The 25,009-nt window shown below is 45.7% G+C and overlaps 1 protein-coding gene and 1 long non-coding RNA gene across 3 annotated transcripts in view; one reads left to right on the forward strand and one right to left on the reverse strand.

The window, feature by feature from the left end:
* Positions 1-4,643: 4,643 nt before the first annotated feature.
* On the reverse strand, positions 4,644-6,863 carry LOC139009961 (uncharacterized). The gene is made up of 2 exons (XR_011471459.1): positions 5,475-6,863; positions 4,644-4,808 (listed from the first exon to the last, which is right to left on the reverse strand). It is a non-coding gene; the product is annotated as an uncharacterized lncRNA (long non-coding RNA).
* LOC139009948 (transcriptional repressor protein YY1) overlaps positions 5,780-25,009 on the forward strand; it is a 36,847-nt gene continuing 17,617 nt past the window's right edge. Inside the window, exon 1 of one of the 2 annotated variants that reach the window (XM_070414076.1) lies at positions 5,780-6,863. In XM_070414076.1, the coding sequence (XP_070270177.1) occupies positions 6,203-6,863 (661 nt within the window). In that variant the 5' untranslated portion in view covers positions 5,780-6,202. The remainder of the gene's footprint in view (positions 6,864-25,009) is intronic. The other variant, XM_070414070.1, reaches the window with a different exon arrangement.

A 25,009-nucleotide genomic window follows, 5' to 3' on the forward strand; every position in this document is an offset into this window, starting at 1 on the left:
ATAGATCCCACAATTAGGAAAAATAATTATAGTTTAAATGATTAAGAAAACCGCACACGCCCTGACTGGTTTGGCTCAGTGGATGGAGCGTTGGCCTGCGGACTGAAGGGTCCCAGGTTCGATTCCGGTCAAGGGCATGTACCGTGGTTACGGGCACATCCCCAGTGGGGGGTGTGCAGGAGGCAGCTGATCGACGTTTCTCTCTCATTGATGTTTCTGACTCTCTGTCCCTCTCCTTTCCTCTCTGTAAAAAAATCAATAAAATATATTAAAAAAAAAAAAAAAAAAGAAAACCGCACACTTCTGTAATTTTTCATTTAACTTGTACTAATCCAAACTAGGGGCAACTAATTTAGATGCACACACATGAATTTTCATCTTAACTTTCCTAAGTATTTTATTGGAAACTCAGCATGGATCTGAACTGGAACAGAGGCTTTGCAGCCGAGCAAGGGCAGGAAATGCTGGCGCTGGCTGCAAACCCCAATACTGCCTTGCAGTGAGACCATGAGCTCCTCTCTGAGCAGGTTTCCTTGAAGACTGGCCCCACCCATGTCAACCAGTCTCCATACTGTAACTGATGCAGAGCAGGGCAATTTCATGAGGCAGCTAAATTAGTTTGTGGTAAAGGAAATTATTTTTGATGAACATTCAATATAATTAACACCCAGCTGGCATGGCTCAGTGGTTGAGCATCAACCTATGAACTAGGAGGTCAAGGTTTGATTCCCAGTCAGAGCACATGCCTGGGTTGCAGGCTTAATTCTCCCCAGTGTGGGGCATGCAAGAGGCAGCACGATCAATGATTCTCTCTCATCATTGATGTTTCTTTCTCTCTCCCTCTCCCTTCCTCTTGGAAATCAATAAAAATATATGTATTTTAAAATATATGTAATACAATTAACAAGGAATTCAGTGGCATACATTTTAGAATTGTGACTTATAAAGTTGTATCTGATATATCACATTTAGGAATTTCTTACAAATATACCCTTAAAAATTACGATCACTTCTTGTTTGACAATGCTTCCTATATAAATCAACATATCAAATAAGCCTAATTAGTTTACTATTTTTTTCATAATGAGAGAGAACATATATTTTGAGATTTTTTCCAAGGGCACTCTGGAAAATCCCAATGTTAGTCCAAAGTCAAGAAGACTTTAGCTGTCAGTCTTATGGGGAGCTCCCTTGTAGGCAACTAACTGCTTTTCTCTTGCTGTTAAGATTATCTCTGTCTTTAACGTTTGTCATTTTAATTATTAAGTGTCTTGGTGTGGGCCTCTTGGGGTTAATCTTGTTTGGGACTCTCCTCCAGAGTCATCCACATTTCCTCAACCATTAGTGAGCTTTGACTTCTTGGAGATTCTAGAAAGATTTATATAGCTCTTATGATTCTAATGGTCTACTTCTGTAGTTGACATTAATTTCCACAGTAGACTGGAAGCTTTGTACAAAGTTGGAGCTTTTATTTATTTACTAGAGGCCTGGTGCATGACCCGCGGGTCCCTCAGCATGGCCTGCAGGGATCGGCTGAAACTGCAAGGAGTCCCAGATTGCAAGGGCACAGGCCAGGCAAGGGACCCCACCAATACATGATCGGGGCTGTGGAGGGACCATTTGAGGGCTCCAGGGCGTGACCGGCCTGTCTCGCCCAGTCTCGCCCAGTCCTGATGGGCCGGACCCCAGCAGCAAGCTAACCTACGGGTCGGAGCATCTGCCCCCTGGTGGTCAGTGCGCACCATAGCAACTGGTTGAACTGACGGTCAGACACTTAGCATATTAGGCTTTTATTATACTAGAGGCCCGGTGCATGAAATTCATGCACTGGGGGTCGGGGGTGGGGAAGAGGAGTGTCCCCTCAGCCCAGCCTGCGCCCTCTTGCAGTACGGGAGCCCTCGGGAGAGGGTCCCACCACCGCCGCTGCGCTGGCCAGCCATGAGCCTGCCAGCTGTGAGCCCCGCTCAGGGCTTTTGGCTGAGTGGCACTCCCCCTGTGGGAGCACACTGACCACCAGGGGGCAGCTCCAGCGTTGAGCGCTGCCCCATGGTGGTCAGTGCCCATGATAGCAACCGGTCGTTCTGCAATTTGGTCAATTTGCATATTAGTCTTTTATTATATAGGAGGCTAGGGGCCCAATGCACGAATTCGTGCACCTTGAAAGGAACTGTGGGCCACAAGGCTGAGGTGGGCACAGGGCGGGTCTCAGCCCATCCTCTGCACCCCTACCTGGCCCCTACTGCCATGGCCCCTGGGCCCATCAGTCAGCAGCCCTGCTCCTGCCACCACCACTCCCACGTGCTGACAGCGCCAGCCCCACTCGCACCCGCTGACAGCACGGAGCGATTGAGGCCGGCACAAGCAGTGGGTGCAAGCAGCGGATGCTGCCCTGATTGTCCCCAGGAGCAGGAGGAGGTGGAGAAGCCCTCAAGGGCGATTGGGGCCAGCAGCCGCTGCTCCCATCTGCTGATGGCGCTGAGCAATCAAGCAATCGGAACCAGCACCGGGCACCGACACAGGGTGCAAGTGGTGGCTCTGGTGCCGGCAGTGGGTGTGAGTGACAGCTCCAGAGCTGCAGCAGGTGCGAGCGGCGCTGTCATTGGTAGCGGGTGCGAGAGGTGGCTGCTGGCCCCGATCGCCCCTCAGGAGCAGGGGAGGTGGAGAAGCTCTGAGGGGCAATCAGGGCCGGTGCTGGGCACCAGCAGCGGGTGTGAGCGGGGCCAGCAGCAGGTGCGAGCACTGGGCAGGACTACGGCATGCGGGAGCAAAGAATTTTCAGTAACCACCAGAGGTTCACCCCAATGACAGTGACCGGCACCCCCACTCACTTGCTCCACTATCCCACCACGGCCGATGCCTGCCATGTTCTGCGCGTGTCCTATAGTGGTCGGCACACATCATAGCGAACAGTTGTTGGTCCGCTGTTCAGTCTATTTGCACATTAGCCTTTTATTATATAGGACACGATTTACTTATTTATTTTTAATACATTTTTGTTGATTTCAGAGAGGGAGAGGGAGAAATAGAAACATTAATGATGAGAGGCATGCCCCCTACTGGGGATTGAGCCTGCTACCTGGGCATGTGCCCTGACTGGGACTGGAACAGTGATATCCTGGTTCATTGGCCCTTGCTCAACCACTGAGCCATGCTGTTAATCTTCACCTGAGCATATTTTTTCCATTGATTTTTAGAGAGAGTAAAAGGGAGGGAAGAAACAAGGGAGGGAGAGGGAAAAGGAGGCAGAGAGAGAGAGAGAGAGAGAGAGAGAGGGAGAAATGTGAGTGTGAGAGTGACACACTGATTGGCTGCCTCTCACCCATGCTGTGATGGGGCTGGGAATCAACCTGCAAAGCAGGTATGTGCCTGGAAATTGAATCTGAAACCCTTTTGTGCATGGGCTGATGCTCTAACCACTGTACAACCAGCCAGGGCCAAAGTTGGAGCTTTTGAGACAGGTGAGAGGGTCAAGCACTACCCCACAGAACTCCTCTGTCAGTGCTTTCCACCTCATAACTCTACGTGCAAAGCATTGAGCTGTAGACAGACATAGCCATGGCCTGTGGAAGCGGGAAGGGTAAAAACACTGGTGGTGTAAGAGAAATACCAGATTAAGTGATGTTAAATCATCTGTCCTGGGGGCGGGGGGGGAAGACTCTAGAAGTTCAGAGGGAATGCTCATTGGTCCAATTCATTCTGCTCAAACAGAGCATAATAAAAGTGAGATTATCTCTACATTTAAAGCTTCATGTCTCTGAAATTGCAATTTAACCTGATCTTTTAATTTGATTTTCACTTTTAGCAGCAAGTGCAAGCAGGCTAGAGCTCATTCAGGACAGTGCATGTCAAGCCAAAAGATACTCCACAGCTAAAGAGAGGAAGACAAGAACATCTCTCACCACAGAAAACTGGAGGCCAGTCTAACAGGTCACCTGCTCCAGGGCAAGTTAAAACAAAAAATACTATTCATGAGCAGGTGCTAGGATAGCATTTAGGAGCACCTCACACCTACCACCTTCCTGACAATTTGAAAAACCCTTCCAGCTTTCTCCACGCTGGCCTGTGTAGTCTACAGATCTGTGACCAGAAGCTAGACTACCTAATTGGGTACTTTCCCCTTTTTCTTTTCTCTAAGGGGAAGTATCAACAACTTGCAAAGACATTTTCCCATCATTTAAGCCACAAAAATTCTCCCACAACTGGTTTTCATATGTGAAATATTTCTGCAGAATTTACAAGCTAGAAAGGAAGTATTTCAACAGACTTGACTTTGCCAAACTGTGTGGGTGCAGCATTCCAAGGGGAATTACTCAGTTTTTAAATCTCAGATTCAAAATGATCTAATTTTTCACTACTTTACAATAATATTCTCAAAATTCACGTCCCATGCCACTTAGAAATAAGTAGGAATTAAGAGTAATTAAGTCACTTAATCAAAATGCAAATATTTCCCTAATATGGCCCCATAAGGACACCAACTTGTTTTAACAAGTTGGATCTAAGATTAATGTATCACAGTTCATATAATCAGGGGCTTCAACTGCAAGAACACTACCCAAAAGACAAGAGTAAACATGGAGAACATACACGTTCAGGAAATTCACGTGGGCCAAACGCGCACAGCAAAGACACACCGTCCCAAGTTTTCAGTTTCTCATGGCTTTTTAAAAAAATCAGCGCACCTTTATTTCTATTGCTTGAAACCAGGCCCAAAGAGCAAACGGGCAAAACCACTTCGCTGGAATGCAGCTAGCTGTTCAGGAAGGTTCAACTTGCCCCGCTAACTCGTGCCAGGAAAAACGTAGGCTCTGCGGCAGGTAGAATGAAGAACAGGGCGGGAAAATGGTGTTATTTTTAAAGAGACCGATGCAAAGCCTGGTGGGCATAAGGCGGAGCATCTGTGGATGTGAGAAATGGGTGAAGACCGGGGTCAGGGGAAGCCATGATTGGCTGGAGAGCGAAGAGGGAAGCTCAGAAGGAAACTGCAGAAAACCAAAAGGAGCCGAGCGGCACAGCGAGCGGCCGGGACCCTGGTTCTAAGCTCTATCGGGAAGCGGGCACCAACGGCTCCGCCCCAGGTTTCCGCGGGTCAGAAGAGGATAACGGACACCCTCCCAACGGCGGACCTGGGGGCTCCGCGCGCCACGTCCACCTGCCCGCTCCGCGCGGCCCATCGGCGCTCCGCCCCGGGCCCAGCGGGGCAATGCGGGAGCGCGCAGACCGCAGGCATTGTCCTGCTGCCCGCCCACCTTCGTCGCGGCCGTCATCGCCTGCCCGAAGACAGGCGCCAAGAGCAAACGCCGTCCCGCGAGAAAAAGGAGGCTCAGGCGTGTCTCGTCAAAACAGACTTTATTGGGGCGCCGGGGCTGCCTCGCACGCGCCGCCCGCTTCCCCAGGCGGTCCCCCGGTTCGGATCCCCGCGCTCGGCCGGCCGTCCCTCCCCCGCGGTGCCCCGGGCCACGCGCACCGCTCACCAGCTCCTGAGGTAGCGGCTGCCGCGGCGACGCCCGGATCCCGAGTGCGGCCCGGGCCTGGGGCGACGGGTTTTGCCACTGTTGCACCGCGGAGGGCGGGAGTCGCGCGACTAGCGGCGACGGCGCAGTGACATCACGCGCCGCGGGCCAGCCAGCGCGCGCGGGGGCCGTCCCGCCTGCCCCAATCCGGGAGGAGCCCGGGAGAGTGGGCGGGGCCTCAGTGGCGAACGGCTGACCGATTGGCAGAGGAGGAGGAGCGAGAGGGCAAGCTGGCGAGTAGGAGCGAGGCGGGGTGGGCCGGGCCAGCGCGGAAGTCTCGCGAGGCGAGCTCGAGCGCAGTGTGGCGGCGGTGGCGGCGACGGCCAGATCTGGGCTCGGGGTGAGGAGTTGGTATTTGTGTGGAAGGAGGCGGAGGTGCAGGAGGAAGGGGGAAGCGGAGCGCCGGCCCGGAGGGCGGGAGGAGGCGCGGCCAGAGCAGGAGGCCGAGGCGCGGTAAGGCGGGGCGCCGGGGTGAGCAGCGGCCGAGCGAGCGAGCGCGGGGCGCACCGAGGCTAGGAGGCGGGGAAGCCCGCCGCCGCCGCCGCCGCGCCCGCCCCTTCCCCCTGCCGCCCGCCCCCTCTCCCCCCGCCCGCCCGCCGCCTTCCTCCCTCTGCCTTCCTTCCCCACGGCCGGCCGCCTCCTCGCTCGGAGCCGAGGCCGCCGCGGCCGTGGCGGAGGAGCCCTCAGCCATGGCCTCGGGCGACACCCTCTACATCGCCGCGGACGGCTCGGAGATGCCGGCCGAGATCGTGGAGCTGCACGAGATCGAGGTGGAGACTATCCCGGTGGAGACCATCGAGACTACCGTGGTGGGCGAGGAAGAGGAGGACGACGACGATGAGGACGGCGGCGGCGGAGACCACGGCGGCGGGGGCGGCCACGGGCACATGGGCCATCACCACCACCACCACCACCACCACCACCCGCCCATGATCGCGCTGCAGCCTCTGGTCACCGACGACCCGACCCAGGTGCACCACCACCAGGAGGTGATCCTGGTGCAGACGCGCGAGGAGGTGGTGGGCGGCGACGACTCCGACGGGCTGCGCGCCGAGGACGGCTTCGAGGACCAGATCCTCATCCCGGTGCCCGCGCCGGCCGGCGGCGACGACGACTACATCGAGCAGACGCTGGTCACCGTGGCGGCGGCCGGCAAAAGCGGCGGCGGCTCGTCGTCGGGCGGCGGCCGCGTCAAGAAGGGCGGCGGCAAGAAGAGCGGCAAGAAGGGCTACCTCGGCGGCGGAGCCGGGACGGCCGGTGGCGCGGACGCGGGCAACAAGAAGTGGGAGCAGAAGCAGGTGCAGATCAAGACCCTGGAGGGCGAGTTCTCGGTCACCATGTGGTCCTCAGGTGAGCGACCGCGCGCGCCGGCCCGCGCCGGCCCCCGGGATGTTTTTGTTTTGAAGGGAAGCCATGTTTTATGTGTGTGATGGGCGCCGCCATCTTCTTCGCAGGGCAAGTATGGCGGCCCCAAAAGATGGCGGGCGGGCCGCGGCGGGGGCGGCGGGCGGCGGCCGCGGCCCGAAAAGATGGCGGCGGAGGAGCGGCGCCGCCCGCTAGGCCGCAATGGCGTAGTTTCCCTGGACTGGGCGGCCCCGCGGCGCGGGCGGGGCGGGGCGGGGCGCGCTCGGGCCAACGGACGGCCCGTCGGCTCGTTGTCCTTGGCCCCCGCCCGCCCGGCTCCCCGCGAGGCCCAGGGATCGGGGCGCGAAGAGGGCGTTGGTGGGGCGGGCGGATCTCGCGCCCGGCCGGGCAGCGCGTCCCGCCGCCGCCGTTCCCCCGCCTTCCTGTAGAGGGCGTCGCTCACCCTCACGCCGCCCCCGCCCCCTTCCCCGGACCCTCCACTGCTCCCGGGAGGCGCCTTCCGAAGGGGGCGGGAGTGCCCGGGCCCTTTGCTCCCACGCACAGCGCAGGCCGGGCCCCGCCCGCGGCCGCGCTCCTCTTCGCGGGGCGGGACTTGGGCGGCACGTCGGGCTGGCGTCTGCGGGCTTGGCGTCGGCCGGCCTGTCACCGTGTCGGCCCGGCCTGGACCGCGCTCCCCCGCGGCACGTCGTGGACGGGGGCCACGCATGTTTGGAGATAATTGTTAGCGTTTGACGATTCCGGAAGTTTTTTAAGTACTGTTTGCCTCTTTGCAAATAAGTTGGTTGGCTGTGCCACTAAATAAAATCGGGTACTGTAAGCTTCTGCATGCTTTCTACTTGGTAGAAAGCTACCTTATTTTTCCCGTGAAAAGTACTCCAGAAAAGCGTCATTTTACTATTTTAATACTGCTTTAAACGAAGGCCAGAAAAACATCTAAGGCGTGTGTAAATCTCTTAATAGGGTATTTATGATTTTCAAAAGGCAGGTTTTTTTTTATGTCTGTATCTTATTTGTGAATCTAACAAGTTAAATTGCTGGGATAGTAAATAGGCTGACAATAATCCTGCAATAGCTAACCTAGTGCCTGTGATGGTTAAGTTTAGTACTAAGTTACTTTAATGCTATTTCATAAATTCTCAAAATTGAATGGAGTCTCAAAATGTGACCTTTGAGTATTAACGGGTTTTAAAAGTTAGAGGAATGATTTAAATAGAAGGTGAAAAGTGTGCACTGAAAAGCTGGTCTGGTGGTATCTATTGAAAGCCCCAAGTTGAGATAACTAATAACTAAAGCTGTTTGGATGGACCTGTGACTCAGAGCTCAGCAAAGGGGATCAGAGCTGCTGCCATAATCTCAATAGCAAGTGCTAACAGCCGCTGCTCTGCATTTCAGAGGGCCTTTAGTTTAGCAGGAGCTCTAAGTTAAAATGAAATCTCTTTACTTTAGGACCTAATGATTATCAAAAGATGCCTTCTGTATGTTTTGGTAGCTCAGAATAAGTGCCCACTGAGTGTATGTTTTTGCACTAATACGCATGGAATAAGGGAGGGAGAAAAGGTGTTGGTTATGTTGAGTTGGCTGAATGGTGGATTTCTTTGAAATTTGATATTTAGGTAGAGATATGTTAACCATGTAACATTAAATTTACTTTTTCTTATGGTATGGTCATGTTGGTTTTATGGTAACTTAGAAAACGAGGGAATTTTACAGATTCTGCATTTGATCTTACCAAATTGCTAACCTATTTTGAATACCTTGAAATTTTGATTATGAGGCTTTACTTGATGAAATGGTACATATCAAATCAGTCAGGGAGGAAAGTCTCAGGGCTTGACTAATGGGAGTTAATTTACACTTAAGTCTAGTTTAAAATTCATTACTATCCATGTGCAAGTGGCTGCTTACCTGGTTGCACAGTCTGGGGTAATTGTCTCTCCCCACCCCCCCTTTTTTTTTTAAAGAATGTCTGGTGTTACAGAGTCCTCTGTGCATAAAGGTGGTAGATATTTGATGGCAATAACATAATATGGCCTATTTCCTAACATGTTTTTTTGCAAACTAGCCTTCTTTTTGTGGTTGGAATTATTGCCAAAGAGAAGCTAAATAGTTGGTAATTAACTATACATGTCCCAAGTTAAAAATTCTCCATACACTGTAGTTTCATCTTCAGACCTGAAATAAGGAGCTAATTGTTAAGAGGTGAAGAAATCAGCCCTGCGGGCATGGCTCAGTGGTTGAGTGTGTGGACCGAGGAACCAGGAGGTCACGATCGGATTCCTGGTCAGGGCACATGCCCAGGTTGTGGCTCAATCCCCAGTGGGGTGTGCAGGAGGCAGCTGATCAATGATTCTCTCATCATTGATGTTTCCCTCTCCCTTCCTCTCTGAAATCAATAAAAATCTATTAAAGAAATCAAAGCAGGTTATTTGTTAAGCTAAGAGAGAGAGAGAGAGAGAGAGAGAGAGAGAGAGAGAGCGCGCGCAAGCGCGCGCGCGCGCAGGCGATGTACTCACTGCTTCACATACTTGCTCTCATTTGATCCTAGTCTCGAAAGTTTCAACTACACTAGAGTTTCACTAAAACTTTTCTTTTAGGTTGGAATGAGTTCTGTGAGGTGACAGTTTTGTCTAACCCAGGGGTGGGCAAACTTTTTGACTCGAGGGCCACAATGGGTTCTTAAACTGGACCGGAGGGCCGGAACAAAGGCATGGATGGAGTGTTTGTGTGAACTAATATAAATTCAAAGTAAACATCATTACATAAAAGGGTACGGTCTTTTTTTTTTAGTTTTATTCATTTCAAACGGGCCGGATCCGGCCCGCGGGCCTACGGCTGGTCTAACCCCAAGTTCTTAACACGTTAAGTGCCATGTCAGTCCCGGTGACTGACACTACTTTCTGTCCGGAAGACAAAACAGGCTGGGCGCTTAACCTGTTAATAAAAGTAACTGTATATATAGGGTCATATTCTCAGGACTCTAGTTACTTATTAGTGCCTCTTGGTTTAAAAAAAAAAGCTGAATGAGGAGGGCCCAGCATGTTTGTGGAAATCAAATATTTGGGTTTTATCGGTTTCTTTTGCTTATATTCCATCTTTGATTTACCACCACAGTAACAGTAATACCTATGGTTGATGCCTTTGAATTGGACAGCACTAGCTATAGGGTAGTTTTAGATCTGAAAGTTATAAAGTCCTTAGACATCTGCTTTTTCCTTTTTTAAATTGATATAATTCACATATGCACAGTTCAGTAGTTCCTAGTATATATTCACCAGGTTGTACAACCATGACCACTAATTCCAGAACATTTTCATCATCCCAAAGAGAAACACCATACCTGTTAGCAGTCACTCCCCATTTCCTTCTCCCCCCAGCCCCTGGCAACCACTAATCTGCTTTCTGTCTCTCTGGATTTGCCTGTTCTGGACATTTCATTTAAGTGGAATTATATAGTATGTGGCCTTTTGTGTCTGGCTTAGTCTGTTTTCAAGGTTCGCCCATGTTGTGGATGTACTTTTTATGGCTGAATAGGGCTCCATTGTATGGATAACAGGACCTTCTTATTTTTCACATGAGAAGGTTAAGGCCCAGGTAAGGCTGAACACATTCAGTATTTAATCACAGTTCAACTATGTTTTCATTATTTATTTATTTTTTATTTCAGAGAGGAAGGGAGGGAGAGAGAAACATCAATGATGAGAAAGAATCATTGATTGGCCGCCTCCTGCACGCCCCCTACTGGGGATAGAACCCGAAACCCTGGTATGTGCCCTTCACCGGAATTGCACCTGGGACCCTTCAGTCCACAGGCTGATGCTCTGTCTACTGAGCCAAACCAGCTAGGGCAGTGGTTCTCAACCTTTTGGCCCTTTAAATACAGTTCCTCGTGTTGTGACCCAACCATAAAATTATTTTCGTTGCTACTTCATAACTGTAATATTGCTACTGTTATGAATCGTAATGTAAATATCTGATATGCAGGATGGTCTTAGGCGACTCCTGTGAAAGGGTCGTTCGACCGCCAAAGGGGTCGCGACCCACAGGTTGAGAACCGCTGAGCTAAGGCTTTTTTTTTTTTTCCATTATTTTTTATATATATATATTTTTATTTCAGAGAGGGAGAGAGAGATAGAAATATCAATGATGACAGAGAATCATTGATCGGCTGCCTCCTACACTGGGGATCGAGCCTGCAACCCGGGTATGTGCCCTTGACCAGAATCAAACCTGAGATCTTTCAGTCCGCAGGCTGACACTCTATCCACTGACCCAAACCGGCTAGGGCTGTTTTCATTATTCTTAATTCATCGCTTCAAGGCCCATGTCCCCCCCGTCCCTGTCCCCCCCCCCCCCCCCCCCCGCATATAATTAATGACTGTTTCAATATTTGCCTGATTAGGGGCACAATATTATTCATCACTACTGCAAAGGAGCGACATACTGTTTACGGAGCTTATTGTAAACTAAACCACTTAACTAGAGCATTAGGTGGAGTAGGGAGGCTAATGATAAAAGCTGAGTATTTAAAACATTTAGTTTTGAGAAAGACCTAAGAAGGCTTTAAAATCTTGATGTTTCAGGTAGTTAAAAATTGTGGCCTTCACTCAAGGCTGTTGATGTTTTAATTATCTTGTTAGAACAAATGCAGAAGTGCTTTGTGCTGGATTGAGCAAAACATCTAAGACCAGAAAACTTTCGATACTTGAGTCAGTAAATTGAAAGAAAATGGAAATGTCTTAAAATGTTTTCAGTGTTTCCTGGCTGGCATGGCTCAGTGGTTGAGCATCAACCCATGAACCAGGAGGTCACTGATCGATCCCCAGTGGGGCATGCAGGGGGTAGCCGATCAGTGGTTCTTTCTCATCATTGATGTTTCTCTCTCTCTCCCTGTCCCTTCCTCTCTGAAATAAAAGTATATTTTTAAAAAATTTTTTAATGTTACATATTCAAAAAATTCAGGTATGTCAACAATCACTAGTTGTGCATATTTGCCATTCTTCTGTGGATTTTCAAGTTCTTTTTGGCCGTGCTATTTATCACTAAGTAGGAATGCTATAAACATAAATTTCCATGGAGCAAAGCCAAAGAAGTCCTCTCCAAAGTGATGATGTCAGCAGCTACTTGGGGCAGCCTAAGTCAGATCCTGATTCCTGACCTGGTAGCTCTGGAAGCCTGGTTTACTGATAAAGCCTCCACTGTCAGACTCTCCAGTCCACATTATTAACCCTTTCTTCTCCCTCCCCCCTTCAACAGCCGACTTTCCTTAGTGGGGAAAGAAGAATCCATATCAGGAAAAGGTCAGAGCTCCTGACCTACCTCCCAGCATTTTGGGCTTTTGGAAGAGAATAAATAAAATAATATTTTGAAAGTATGCCAGACTCCTGCGTGGGTATGTACTAAGTCTGCTTATAAAGGTCGGTTTGGTTTTTTTAGTTTTTTTTTTTTAGGTCGGTTTGTTTTAAGGCAGCGAAATTTAGGGTCCATAACATGTTATTACCAAAAAAGGGGGGGGGGGGGGTATTAGAACAAACAGTTCTTAAGATCTGCTTTTTGTTGTTATCTCCAGATCTGTTCTTTCCAGGTGACCATTTTATAAACCCTGCTCTAACTGCTTCCCATAGGAACAGTATGCAAAAGTGAAAACTTTTTATAATTTTAGGATCTGGACATTTACCCGTGAGTTGTATTTAATAATAATGGATAAACACTCAAACCTTGTATATTTAAAATTTGCTGTCTTACACGTAACTTGGATGTTGAAAATAACACACATTTCCCTATTGTTAGCAAAACATTAGGAAGATGTGGGGAGGTCATGGAAGTTAATGGACTCTGTTGTATAAATTTGTACCTTCCTATGTATGGTGGGCTTTAATTTCAGTACAGGAAAGGAACCATTTCCTAGTGCTAAGTATATTGTTAGCAGGTCCCATTCTATTAAACTTAGTGGTTAATTATCAATAATAGCAAGCCCAGTGGTTTTGGGAATCAGATTTCCTCTTTAGAGGGCATTGACCCAAAGTATCTGACCTTGTTATATCTTAACTTATGACCTTGGGATCTTTGTAAAATGACTTGTTTGGAGTAGGGGTATCCCTAAAAGCATTTTCAGTTCCTTTATACCAAGGAATTCTCCTTTCCGAATTCCTCTGTGACAGGAAACAATATACTGTATTCCATTTCTTAAAGCATAGCTCTTTAATTGTGAATATTAGGAACTCTCTTGAGTAAAATTCTTTTTTTTTTTTTAATATATTATTGATTTTTTACAGAGAGGAAGGGAGAGAGACAGAGAGCCAGAAACATCGATGAGAGAGAAACATCGATCAGCTGCCTCCTGCACATCTCCCACTGGGGATGTGCCCGCAACCCAGGTACATGCCCTTGACCGGAATCGAACCCGGGACCCCTCAGTCCGCAGGCCGACGCTCCATCCACTGAGCCAAACCGGCCCTGGCATGAGTAAAATTCTTAATCATTCATTTACTTAGTCTTACACAGTGGTTTCAGATATGACTAAACGTTAAAACAATCTTAACTGGTTGTGATGGACTTTTTTTTGTATAAATATGGTTTCTATATTAAATAAGTTTTTAAAGATTTTTAATAAGGACTAAATACAGACCTCTGGATTTCACACACACACACAATCTATTCTTTTCTGAATTTTCTAAGACTTTGAAATCATTTGGCTTCATTCCCTGGCTTAAAAAACCCTCACAACAATGAATATGCTTAATGCCACTGAGCTATAGACTTAGAAATGGTTAAAATGGTAAACTTTATATTTTGTATGTTTTAACACACCCGCACCCCACAGACATCCCATTATTGTCAGGAAAATCCAAACACCTTATCATAACCTGCAGGGCCACACATGATTTGGCCCCTGTTTTCTTCCCCGCTCCTCCCTCTACTCCCATTATGCTGCAGCCTTCCTGCCTTCTTTCAGTTCCTTAAATTTGTTTCTTAGCACTTGCTCTTAACCTCTGCTTCCAGTGCTCTGAGCCAGGTACTCCCATTCTTAGTGTAACCTTGTTTTCAAGTCTCAGCTCTAAGAGGCAGCCTCTGCTCATTCAAATTAGTGTGCACACACTCTGTCACTCTATCCCATAACTGTTGTTTTATTTTCTTTGTAGCACTGTCTACAAACGTCTTGCCCTTTTTTAATTTTCTTGTCTACTTCCTCTAGAGCAGTGGTTCCCAACCTTTTTTGGGTCATGCCCCACTTAAGCATCTCTGAAATCCTGATGTATCCCCACACACACACCCTCCACCCCCGGTGACATATAATTCTTATTATTCAAAAAGTGAACTTCTATTCACATGGAGGAACCCTAAAAGGCCATTAACTTCATCTAAACAAGCTTCCAAGAAACATGGCATCCATGAAAGAGAAAAATAAAAGAACGAAAGAACAGTTGAAGAACTGAGGAGGAAAACACTAAGAAATTGTTAAAAAATAATAATATGAAGTGATATGAAAAAATAGCAAATAAAGTTTCAAAACATAATAGAGAACGCAAATGCATGAATGTCACTATATATTTATATACTGTATATGAGGCCCCTAGAACCATAAAAAATGCAAAAAAAAATCACTGTTAACTCATTCTTGAATTGCCCCCCTGTGGGGCATATGCCCCACAATGGGAACCACTGCTCTAGAGCGTAAGCCCTGGTCTATAACCCTGCAGCCTTAGAACAGCACTAGACGCAGACTATTCTCAGCAACTAGCTAAGTGCACAGAAGTGCACAAGGCAGAATCCTAGCCTGTAGACCCAAATGCCACACTTCTCTATTACGACAGAGGTGGGAAAGAAATGACGAGGAGGGGTGGAAAAGCCTTCCCTTTTTAGAAAAGGCATGGACTTCAGAATCAATCCTAGATCTGTGACTTACTGTGCTTAGGTACATTACTTGTTATTTCTGAGGCTTGATTTCTTCAACCAAAAAACATGGGCTTAATATCTTAAAGGTTTTTGCTTAAATTAAGGAATGTGATAGTTGCTGGCATAAAACAGGTACCAGGTACTCAGTAAATGATATTATCCCTACTTAGGGTCTTCATTAGTGGGGGAAAGTGTAAACAGCCTATGGCTCACTTTTGCCTATTGCTTAGCAGTGAGTCTCAAATATGTAGCTCTATCCCATTTAAGCGAAGGAGGTGGTAGTGGTGAATAAGGAATGTCATTTTTGCTAAAAGTCACCTAGAATGGTCATACCAAAGTTAATGGACTAAAATGGAAGGTGTGGAGAAATAAAATCTAGTCAATGCATAAATAAGTAATAAATAAATAGGTAAATAATTGTGAGAATTGGTAAAAATAGAAAATCAGGTTCAGAAGAAAGGAAACATTAGGCTCCATCCTGGTCAGTGCTCAGTGGTTAGAGCATCACCCTACGCACCAAAGGGTCTTGGGTTCAATTCCAGGTCAAAGGTGGTGCGCATGCAGGAGGCAACCGATCTCGTTGATATTCTTCTCTCTCCCTCCCTTCCACTCTAAAAAAGCAATGGAAAAAATATTCTTGGGTGAGGATTAACAAAACAACAAAATAAGGAATATAAATAAGGAAGCACTAGGGTCAACCCTAATGAGCTTCCTGGCAATCAAGGTACAGAAGGAAACCTTATACCGTTATCTGATTCTAAGATGGGAAAATATTATAAGGAAAATCAAGCTTTACTTAAGACTGAATTCTAAAATAAACTGCTTTATATTTGAAGGGGACCACTGACTGGTAGTAATGCACAGATTCCCACCAATCTAATGTCACATTTCACACACTTAGAATGGCCAAAAGATTTAAAGTGTAACCTAACTGAAGATTGTCTATAATTTTCTATGTTTTTTACTTGCTTACTACATTCTTTTTTTTTGTTTGTTTGTTTTTATTTTTTTATTTATTTATTTATTTTTTAAATTAAATCTTTATTGTTCAGATTATTACATTTGTTCCTCTTTTTTCCCCCCATAACTCCCCTCCTTCCAGCTCCCACCCCACCCTCCACCCTCACTCCCCACCCACTGTGTTCATCCATAGGTGCATGATTTTTGTCCAGTCACTTCCCGCATCTCCCACACCCCTTTTTCCCCCAAGAATAGTCAGTCTATTCCCTTTCTATGTCCCTGATTCTATTATAATCACCAGTTCATTCTGTACATCAGGTTATTTATTCACTTGATTCTTAGATTCATTTGTTGATAGATGCATGTTTGTTGTTCATAATTTGTATCTTTACCTTTTTCTTCTTCTTCCTCTTCTTAAAGGATACCTTTCAGCATTTCATATAATACTGGTTTGGCGGTGATGAACTCCTTTAGCTTTTCCTTATCTGTGAAGCTCTTTATCTGACCTTCAATTCTGAATGATAGCTTTGCTGGATAAAGTAATCTTGGTTGTAGGTTCTTGGTATTCAGCACTTTGAATATTTCTTGCCATTCCCTTCTGGCCTGCAAAGTTTCTGTTGAGAAATCAGCTGACGGTCGTATGGGTATTCCCTTGTAGGTAATTGAGCCTCTTTCTCTTGCTGCTTTTAAGATTTTCTCTTTGTCTTTTGCTCTTGGCATTTTAATGATGATGTGTCTTGGTGTGGTCCTCTTTGGATTCCTTTTGTTTGGGGTTCTCTGCGCTTCTTGGACCTGTAAGTCCATTTCTTTCACCAGGTGGGGGAAGTTTTCTGCCATTATTTCTTGAAATAGGTTTTCAATATCTTGCTGTCTCTCATCTTCTGGCACTCCAATGACTCTGATATTAGACCGCTTAAAGCTGTCCCAGAGGCTCCTTACACTATCTTCACACTTTCGGATTCTTTTTTCATTTTGCTTTTCCAATTGGGTGTTTTTTGTCGAATCTTTGGTTTGATTATTGTACTCCTCTGGTCTGCTATTGGGTATAATATTCTTTATTTCAGTCCGTGTATGCTTACTTTCTAATTTCTTTATCGTAGCATCGAGGGTCTCATTAGTTTTCGTGAGGCTCTGCACAAATTTATGGCAAGCCCTCAAAATTGCGATTCTTAGCTCCATATCCTCCATTTCTGTCATGTTTTTTTGTCTCCGCATCTTTTATGCTTTCTTGGTGCACCCCCTTGTGGTCTCTGTGCGCAGTCTTGTTCTAGCCAAGCCTTAATTGTTGTAGTTAACACTAGAGGGGTTTGACCACCAGGCCGGCTGGCTGTGGAAATCAGCTGTGTGGAAAACGTCTGCCTTCTGGGGAGGTGCTAATCCAGCCTTTGCCTGAGGCAATTGGCAAATGGCTGTGCGCAGGTTTTGGGCGGGGCGGGATCAACAGGGCGGGCGGAGGGAGCAGTTATGGCCACGCTCAGTCCCGTTCCCAGAGGCTCTGCTTCTCAGAACCCCGGCAGCCGCTGCAAACCTCGGAGAGAAAGCTGCCCTCAGGTCCCAACTGATGCCGGATAATCCCGCTTCTCCCGTTTGAGTCTGGGTCCCTAGAGACTCGCCCGGATCTGGAGCCCAGAGTCTGAGACTCACTCCCGGCAGAAAACGACAACCGCGCCCTCAGCCACCAGCCCGCTTTGCGCGCGCACCTCGGTACCTTTGTATTTTCCACACTGCGCCACCTCTGAGCCTCGATTTGCTGTTCTCTTTCCTTCTAGTTGTAGAGTCTCTCTTCAGCCAGCCTTCCTGTGGTTCTGGGTGATGTCCGTTCAGTCTTTTAGTTGTATTTTTGAAATGGTTGTTTGCGGCAGCGGTCTCCGGTGTTTACCTACGCCGCCATCTTGGTCTCTCGGGCGACAGGCACACCGGAAGCCACAATGTCCGCCTCGAGGACGATACCGGAAGTCCCCTTGCTTACTACATTCTTTAAAAACCATTAAGCATAGTACCTACTGTCTCCTTAAACCCAGGAGGGAGGGAAAAGTGGACTGAAGGAGTTTTTGCACGCTCCTCTATTCTAGACAGAATGGTTGGCATTAGTGTGTTATCTTGTCTTAACCTTATAAGTAGGTGCCATTCTCTTTATTCATTACCAAGGAAACCAAGCAAGGTTCATGAATAGGAAGGAAAGGCGTCTTGATAGAAGAAGGGAGATGGAGAGAAACATTAATGTGAGAGCATAACATCGACTGCCTCCTGCACATCCCCTACCGGGGATCAAGCCCACAACTCTGGCATATGCCCTGACTGGAATCAAACCAGTGACCTTTCATTGTACAGGATGTAGCTCTAAACTATCTGAACCACACCTGCCAGGGCTATCATGTACCTTATATCAGACATTGAATCACACAAAACCAGTTTAGTTGGAGCATGAAGGGCAGGTGAGACTGCACTTTTTAAATAGCTCAGAAACAGTCCTTATTTATCTTCTATATTTTTGTGCACGGAGGTGGGGGGGGCGGGCGTCCCTCAGCCCGGCCTGCACCCTCTCCAATCTGGGACATCCCTCTCGCAATCCAGGACTGCTGGCTCCTAACCACTCGCCTGCCTGCCTGCCTGCCGGCCTGGCCGCACCTTAACTGCCCCTCTGTTGGCCTGGCCCGCCCCCTAACTGCCCCTCTGCCGGCCTGCTTGATCACCCCAAACCACCCTAACTGCCTCTGCCTCTGCCAGCCTGGTCACCACTTAACTGGTTCCCTGCCAGCTTGGTGTTCCCCTAACTGCCCCCCTCCCGGCTTGGATGCCCACTAACTCTGCTGGCCTGGCCGCCCCCTAACTGCTCCCCTGCTGGCCTGATCACCCTAACTGCCTCTGCCTTGGCTCCCTCCACCTCGGCTCCAGCTTTGTCCAGAAGGAACTTGGATGTCTGGAAGATGTCTGGTTGACCCGGTCTAATTAGCATATTACCCTTTTATTAGTATAGATTTTCAATATATGTATTTTTTAAATTTTTTTATTTTCTTGTTTAAAGTATTACAAATAGTAGTACATATGTCTCAGATTTTCAATATATTTTTATTGCTTTCAGAGAGGAAGGGAGGGGGAGCGAGAGATAGAAAAAATCAATGAGAGAGAATCATTGATGGGCTGCCTCCTGCATACCCTCTACTGGGGATCATGCCCGCAACCTGGGCATATGCCCTTAACTGGAATTGAACTCGGGACCCTTTAGTCCGCCAGCCGACCCTCTATCCTCTGAGCAAAACCAGCTAGGGTGAGACTCCACTTTTTAACCTCTTCTCTGGAGACCTGTAGAATGCTCCCAGCCTTTTCATTTAGTTCCTTAATCATACCTTTTGGACTGTAAATTATTTTGAGTCTCTTTGCTTTGCCTCTCAATCTAGACTTTCAGTGATTATAGCTTTGTTAACAGAGAAGGAAAGGTATATATGAGAAATGGACTTATTATACAACTTTCTACCCTTTGAATAGTTTCATATGCAAGAAATAGAGAATATCTTTAAAATGTGAATGAATTGATTATTTAATTTCTGAAATAATTAAAAATGTGTGTCCCATTTATGGGTGGCATTGGCTAGCTTTTCCACGTTCCATTTTAGGCCATTAAACTAAACTTTGGTCTGATTGTAGCAGGTCATTTGTGTTTGACCAGAGGTTAGTGACATGACCAATCCACAATTTTGATGAGAATTTATCAATATAATTTCCCCCACTACCCAGCTATCCGTATGAAGCAGTGCCTTGCATTCTCAGCTTTTTTCATATAGGAATTGTGACATTGGTTTTTTTAAAAAAAATATTTTTTTATTTCAGAGAGGAAGAGAGAGGTAGAAACATCAGTGATGAGAGAGAATCATTGATCAGCTGCCTCCTGCATGGGATTGAGCCCTCAAGCCAGGCATATGCCCCGACCGGGAATCGAACTGTAACCTCCTGGCTCATAGGTCAACGCTCAACCATTGAACCACGCCAGCCAGGCATTGTGACGTAGGTTTTAATTTATTTGCTTTGCCCAGTTGTGTTCTGGTAATCACAATTTTAAATTTAAGTTAACACTGGTTATAGAAACTCATTGCAATGAAACTTCTAATGTGGATTGACCCTGTCTCCTTGAAACAATGAAGGGATAGTTAACTAAGTCCACCCTCTAGGAAAACTCCAGAGAGGATGTATACCTAGTATACACACAATTGACCCTTGAACAAGAAAAGGTTATGGGTGCCACATCTGCACAGTTGAAATTCCACGTACTCCCCACCTCTGATAGAAAACAATAACAGGTATTATTGAAAAAATCTGCGTACAAGTGAACCTGTGCAGTTCAAGCCTATGTTGTTTAATGATCAACTATACAACAATTTTTTAAAGCAGATTTAGATACTTTGCTTCATTAACATGCTTTACTTAGATGGGTATTGCTATCACCCCATTGCCAATAAGTACAGCTCAGTAGTGTACATAACATTTGACATTGAGAGTGGATCAGTTAACACCTTCTTTTCCCTCTATATGGCAAATCTATTTCCATAGAAATGGTTATGTGGCCAGTGCAGACAGTGAAAGTCTTCTTCATTTGAATGCATATTATAACTGTAAAACATTTTACAATAAAATTGTTTAAAAAAAAAAAGAAAAATGAGTAACTTTTCACTACTATATTTTTTGAACATATGGTCTGTAAATTTAATAAAATATTAATTTATATTTTAGAGCATCATAAATTTCTATTTGGCAAAGGTTTCTGAAGATTTTCTTTTGCAAAAATCAAATAAAATTGCCAGAACCGGTTTGGCTCAGTGGATAGAGCGTCGGCCTGCAGACTCAAGGGTCCCGGGTTCGATTCCGGTCAAGGGCATGTACCTTGGTTGCGGGCACATCCCCAGTGGGGGGCGTGCAGGAGGCGGCTGATCGGTGTTTCTCTCTCATCGATGTTTCTAACTTTCTATCCCTCTCCCTTCCTCTCTGTAGAAAATCAATAAAACATATTTTTAAAAAAATCAAATAAAATGGCCAAGTAATAACAAGCACTGCCATTATTTGATCTGTTATTTTAATATGTGCCCATCTCTTGCTGAAAATGAGACAAAAATTGTCTGATTTCTCCTGGCCAAAGAACCCAGTATCTTTTGTCATTTCTCTGGCAATCTCTCTTCTTCAGAATGTGAATTTTTTTTTCTATGTAAATAGTTTATTTCCTTGCATTTTGTTATTGAAGAGTTAACGACCCTCTTTACAATTTCTGTGCATCAGTCTTCAAGTTTTCCAAATTTACTTCCAGGTAATTAATATACTGCTTATTAAGTAATAAGTAAAAAAACATGAAAGTGTACAGAAACCACAGCAATTATTTAGAACTTAGACCAACAAGATTTTTTTAAGGCAAGAATATTATATCACTGACATTTAGAAATGCATGTGTATGGTGATAATCAAAAGCAGACTGACTGCACAGACCATGCTCTTACTGTCTGTACTTGGGAGAGACTGCCTTCACTGTGAACCACTTGCATTTGGTGTGTCACTGAGTAAAAGTCTCAGTAGACAAAGCTAGTTTTCTCCCTACATCTGGACACATCTCTCCAGTCTCCTTTGCAGAGTCTTCCTCATTCTCAACATTGGAATTATCTGGATTTTGGTTCTGAGTTCTTTCTTTGTCTATGTATTTTTCAATAGATAATATTCTACATTTTGGTGGCTTTAAATACAGTCTGTATACCATTAACTCCCATATATTTCTCCAACCTAGATTTCTTCTCCCCCACAGTTGCATCTCCAAGTACCTCCTTGAGGTCTGTCCACGGGATGTCACACAGATCTCAGTGGAACTCCAGACCTGCTCCTACACAGTCTCTCTTCCCCCATTGTCCTCCATATCAGCTGATGATACACCATCCTCTAAGAAATGGAAACAAGAAACTCAACATTCTTATCCTACTCCCGGGCATCGAGTCATTGCCCAGTCATATTTATTCCTCCAAAATAAAACTTCACTCCAATCTGTTTTAAAGACTTGACAGACGTTGTCCTTTTTGGTAGTAAACCCCATTGTTTAGTAATCTCCCCATCAAAAATTGTTTCTTTTTTTTAAATAGAAGGCTTGCCGCTGTGGTTTAATTCCATTTTCTCCTAAGTGAAATCTCATTAAATAGACCAAAGGTCGCCCTAACTGGTTTGGCTCAGTGGATGGAGCATCAGCCTGGGGACTGAAGGGTCCCAGGTTCAATTCACGTCAAGGGCATGTACCTTGGTTGTGGGCACAACCCCAGTAGGGGGTGTGCAGGAGGCAGCTGATCAATGTTTCTCTCTCATTGATGTTTCTAACTCTCTATCCCTCTCCCTTCCTTTCTGTAGAAAATCAATAAAAATATATTTTAAAAAAATAGACCAAAAGTCAGCAAACCTTTTCTGTAAAATTGTTAGTGATATTTTAGGATTTGAAAATCCTGCAATCTTTGTTGCAGCTAATCAACTCCATGTGTCATTGTAGCAGGAAAGCAGCCATAGGAGGTATGTAAACAAAACAAATCAGTATGGCAGTTCCAATCAAATTTTATTTATAAAAATAGAAGGTGTATTTGTACACCATCATTCTGTTATTCACAGTAGTTAAAAGATGGAAATAACCTAAGTGTCCATCAATAGATGAATGAATAAGCGAAAGGTGGTATGCCCATACAGGTATATTATGCAAGCATGAAAAAGAATGAAATTTTGATACATGTTACAACATGGATAAATCTTGAAAACATGCTCAGTGACATGAGTCAGGCACAGAAGGATAAGTACTGTATGGATCCACTTATAAAAGATACTTAGAATAGGTAAATTCATAGAAACAATAGAATAGAGCTTACCTGAGGCTGGAGAAGGAGGGGTTATTTTTAATGGGTACCAAGTTTCTGTTGGGGCAATTAAGTGATGGATATAGATCAGGGCTGGGCAAACTTTTTGACTCGAGGGCCACAATGGGTTCTTAAACTGGACCGGAGGGCCGGAACAAAAGCATGGGTGGAGTGTTTGTGTGAACTAATATAAATTCAAAGTAAACATCATTACATAAAAGGGTACGGTCTTTTTTTTTTTTTTTTTTTTTAGTTTTATTATCCGGCCCACAGGCCGTAGTTTGCCCACGGCTGGTATAGATAGTGGTGATAGTTACACAACATCGTGAATGTACTTAATGCCACTGAATTGCACATTTACAGAGTTAAATATTATGTTCATATCTCTTACCAAAATTTTAAAAAAGAGGATAAAAAGGAAACAATGAAAATGAGGGGTGTGGGACAGGCCGAGCTTGACCCACAGGCTGTTCCTGGAGGTTGTAAAATCTTGCCAGCCTCTGCTCTGGGTTTATTTTGTTCATTAAAAAAAAATTTATTGATTTTAGAGAGAGAAACATCAATTTGTTGTTTCACCCACTTATGCATTCATTGGTTGACTTTTGTGTGTGCCCAGTGGGGATTGAACCCACAACCTTGGTATATCCTGACAATGCTGTAACCAACCCAGTTACCAGGCCAGGGCTATATTCTAATTCTTAATTATCTTAGTGCCGCCCCCAACCCCCACCCTCATGCTTCGTCTTGAATATTAAAACTAAGAACTGAGCCTTAAGTATTTCCTCTTTTGACTTCTGTTTGTGTTACTCCAAAAGTCAGATACTGAAGCCCTAATCCCTAGGGGTAGGGCCTTTGGGAACTAATTAAATTATGAGGATAGAGCCCTGGTAAATGGGATTAGTGCCCTTATAGGAAGAGACAGGAATTCTGGGTATGTGAGGACACAGCAAGAAGGCATTTGTCTAAAAACCAGGAAGAAGAGCTTTGCTGAGCCCTGAATTGGCTGGCACCTTGATCTTAAGAACAGAGGGCAGAACTTTTGTTTCTGGCTTTTGTTCCTGAACAGCCAGAAATGGAACAGTGCCAGGCACATAGGAGGCCCTTAGTCATGGTTTGAACTAATACAGTGAGTGATTTAGCCTGTGACTTTATGCCAGGAGGTCAGTCTTTTTCTGCCCCAGCATACTTGAGATGTGCTCTCATCAGTAGCTTGCTCAGAGCAGCAGTGTTTCTGAGTCTTGGTATCATTCTAATATCAGAAATGTAAAACATCACTGAAGAAAAATAGCTTCCCTGCCCACCAATATGTTTCTTTGCCACTTGAAAGTTGATGCATAGTAGCAGTCGTGTAAGTTGGAGAAATTGGAGGTGAATTGCCTCGGCCCTGAGAAGAGGAATGAAAGAATCTGGTCACAGTGCAGAGCCCCAGCCTTGTGACTTATGATCAATAACTACATTTCTTGAATTTGCTTATTAATACACCCAGCCATTGTTTTCTTAGGCCCCTTCATTCCTGGATGGATATTCTTCATCTCTCAATGGGTAACCCGGGAGATATTATCTAGTTCGTTTTTTGGTTTGTTTTTGCTAGGCATTGTGCCAACTGGTTTATTTTATTTTTCCTTTTTACTAATTTTATTGGGGTGACACTGGTTAACAAAATTATCCAGGTTTCAGGTGCACAGTTCTATCTAGTCCAGCTGTGGGCAAACTACGGCCTGTTTGAAATGAATAAAACTAAAAAAAAAAAAAAAGACCGTACCCTTTTGGTGTACAGGAGGATGCTCCAACCAACTGAGCCACCCAGCCAGGGCTTGACCGTACCCTTTTATGTAATGATGTTTACTTTGAATTTATATTAGTTCACACAAACACTCCATCCATGCTTTTGTTCCGGCCCTCCGGTCCAGTTTAAGAACCCATTGTGGCCCTCGAGTCAAAAAGTTTGCCCACCCCTGATCTAGTCCTTTCTAGTTCCAAATAAGAGACAGCTGAGTGTAATGGCTGAGCACACGGGTCTTAGACTTCATGAGCTCACATTTGCTACTGACTTCACTTTTCTGTACCTCATCGTTCTCCTCTGTAAAATGCAGTTGCTAATTTTCCCACTTCGTAGGGTGATGTGTGATTAAACTAGTTCCTACACACAGTCAGTGAAATGTCTGCTGCTGTTCTGTTCTGCAATTCCTTGTAATGACCAACAAGAGTTCCTGAAATGGAGAGTGATGGGCAAAGAGAGGCGCTAAAAGTTTAAAGCAGTTGTATTCTGTGCTTTCCATTGCTGAGGGGAACTGAACTTGAATCAAATGAACCTACGTTCTACCTGTTCTACTTGTGTCTTTCCCTCACGTCTGGCGTCAGAGAGCAGGGTGCTAAACAGCTATGTGCTGTTTTTGGTAGTGACATTAATTGCAGAATTTG

The sequence above is a fragment of the Myotis yumanensis genome, unplaced genomic scaffold (genome assembly GCF_028538775.1).
Source record: "Myotis yumanensis isolate MYYU_CA2020_CCGP unplaced genomic scaffold, mMyoYum1.0.hap1 SCAF_1, whole genome shotgun sequence".
In the NCBI taxonomy this organism is placed as follows: Eukaryota; Metazoa; Chordata; class Mammalia; order Chiroptera; family Vespertilionidae; genus Myotis; species Myotis yumanensis.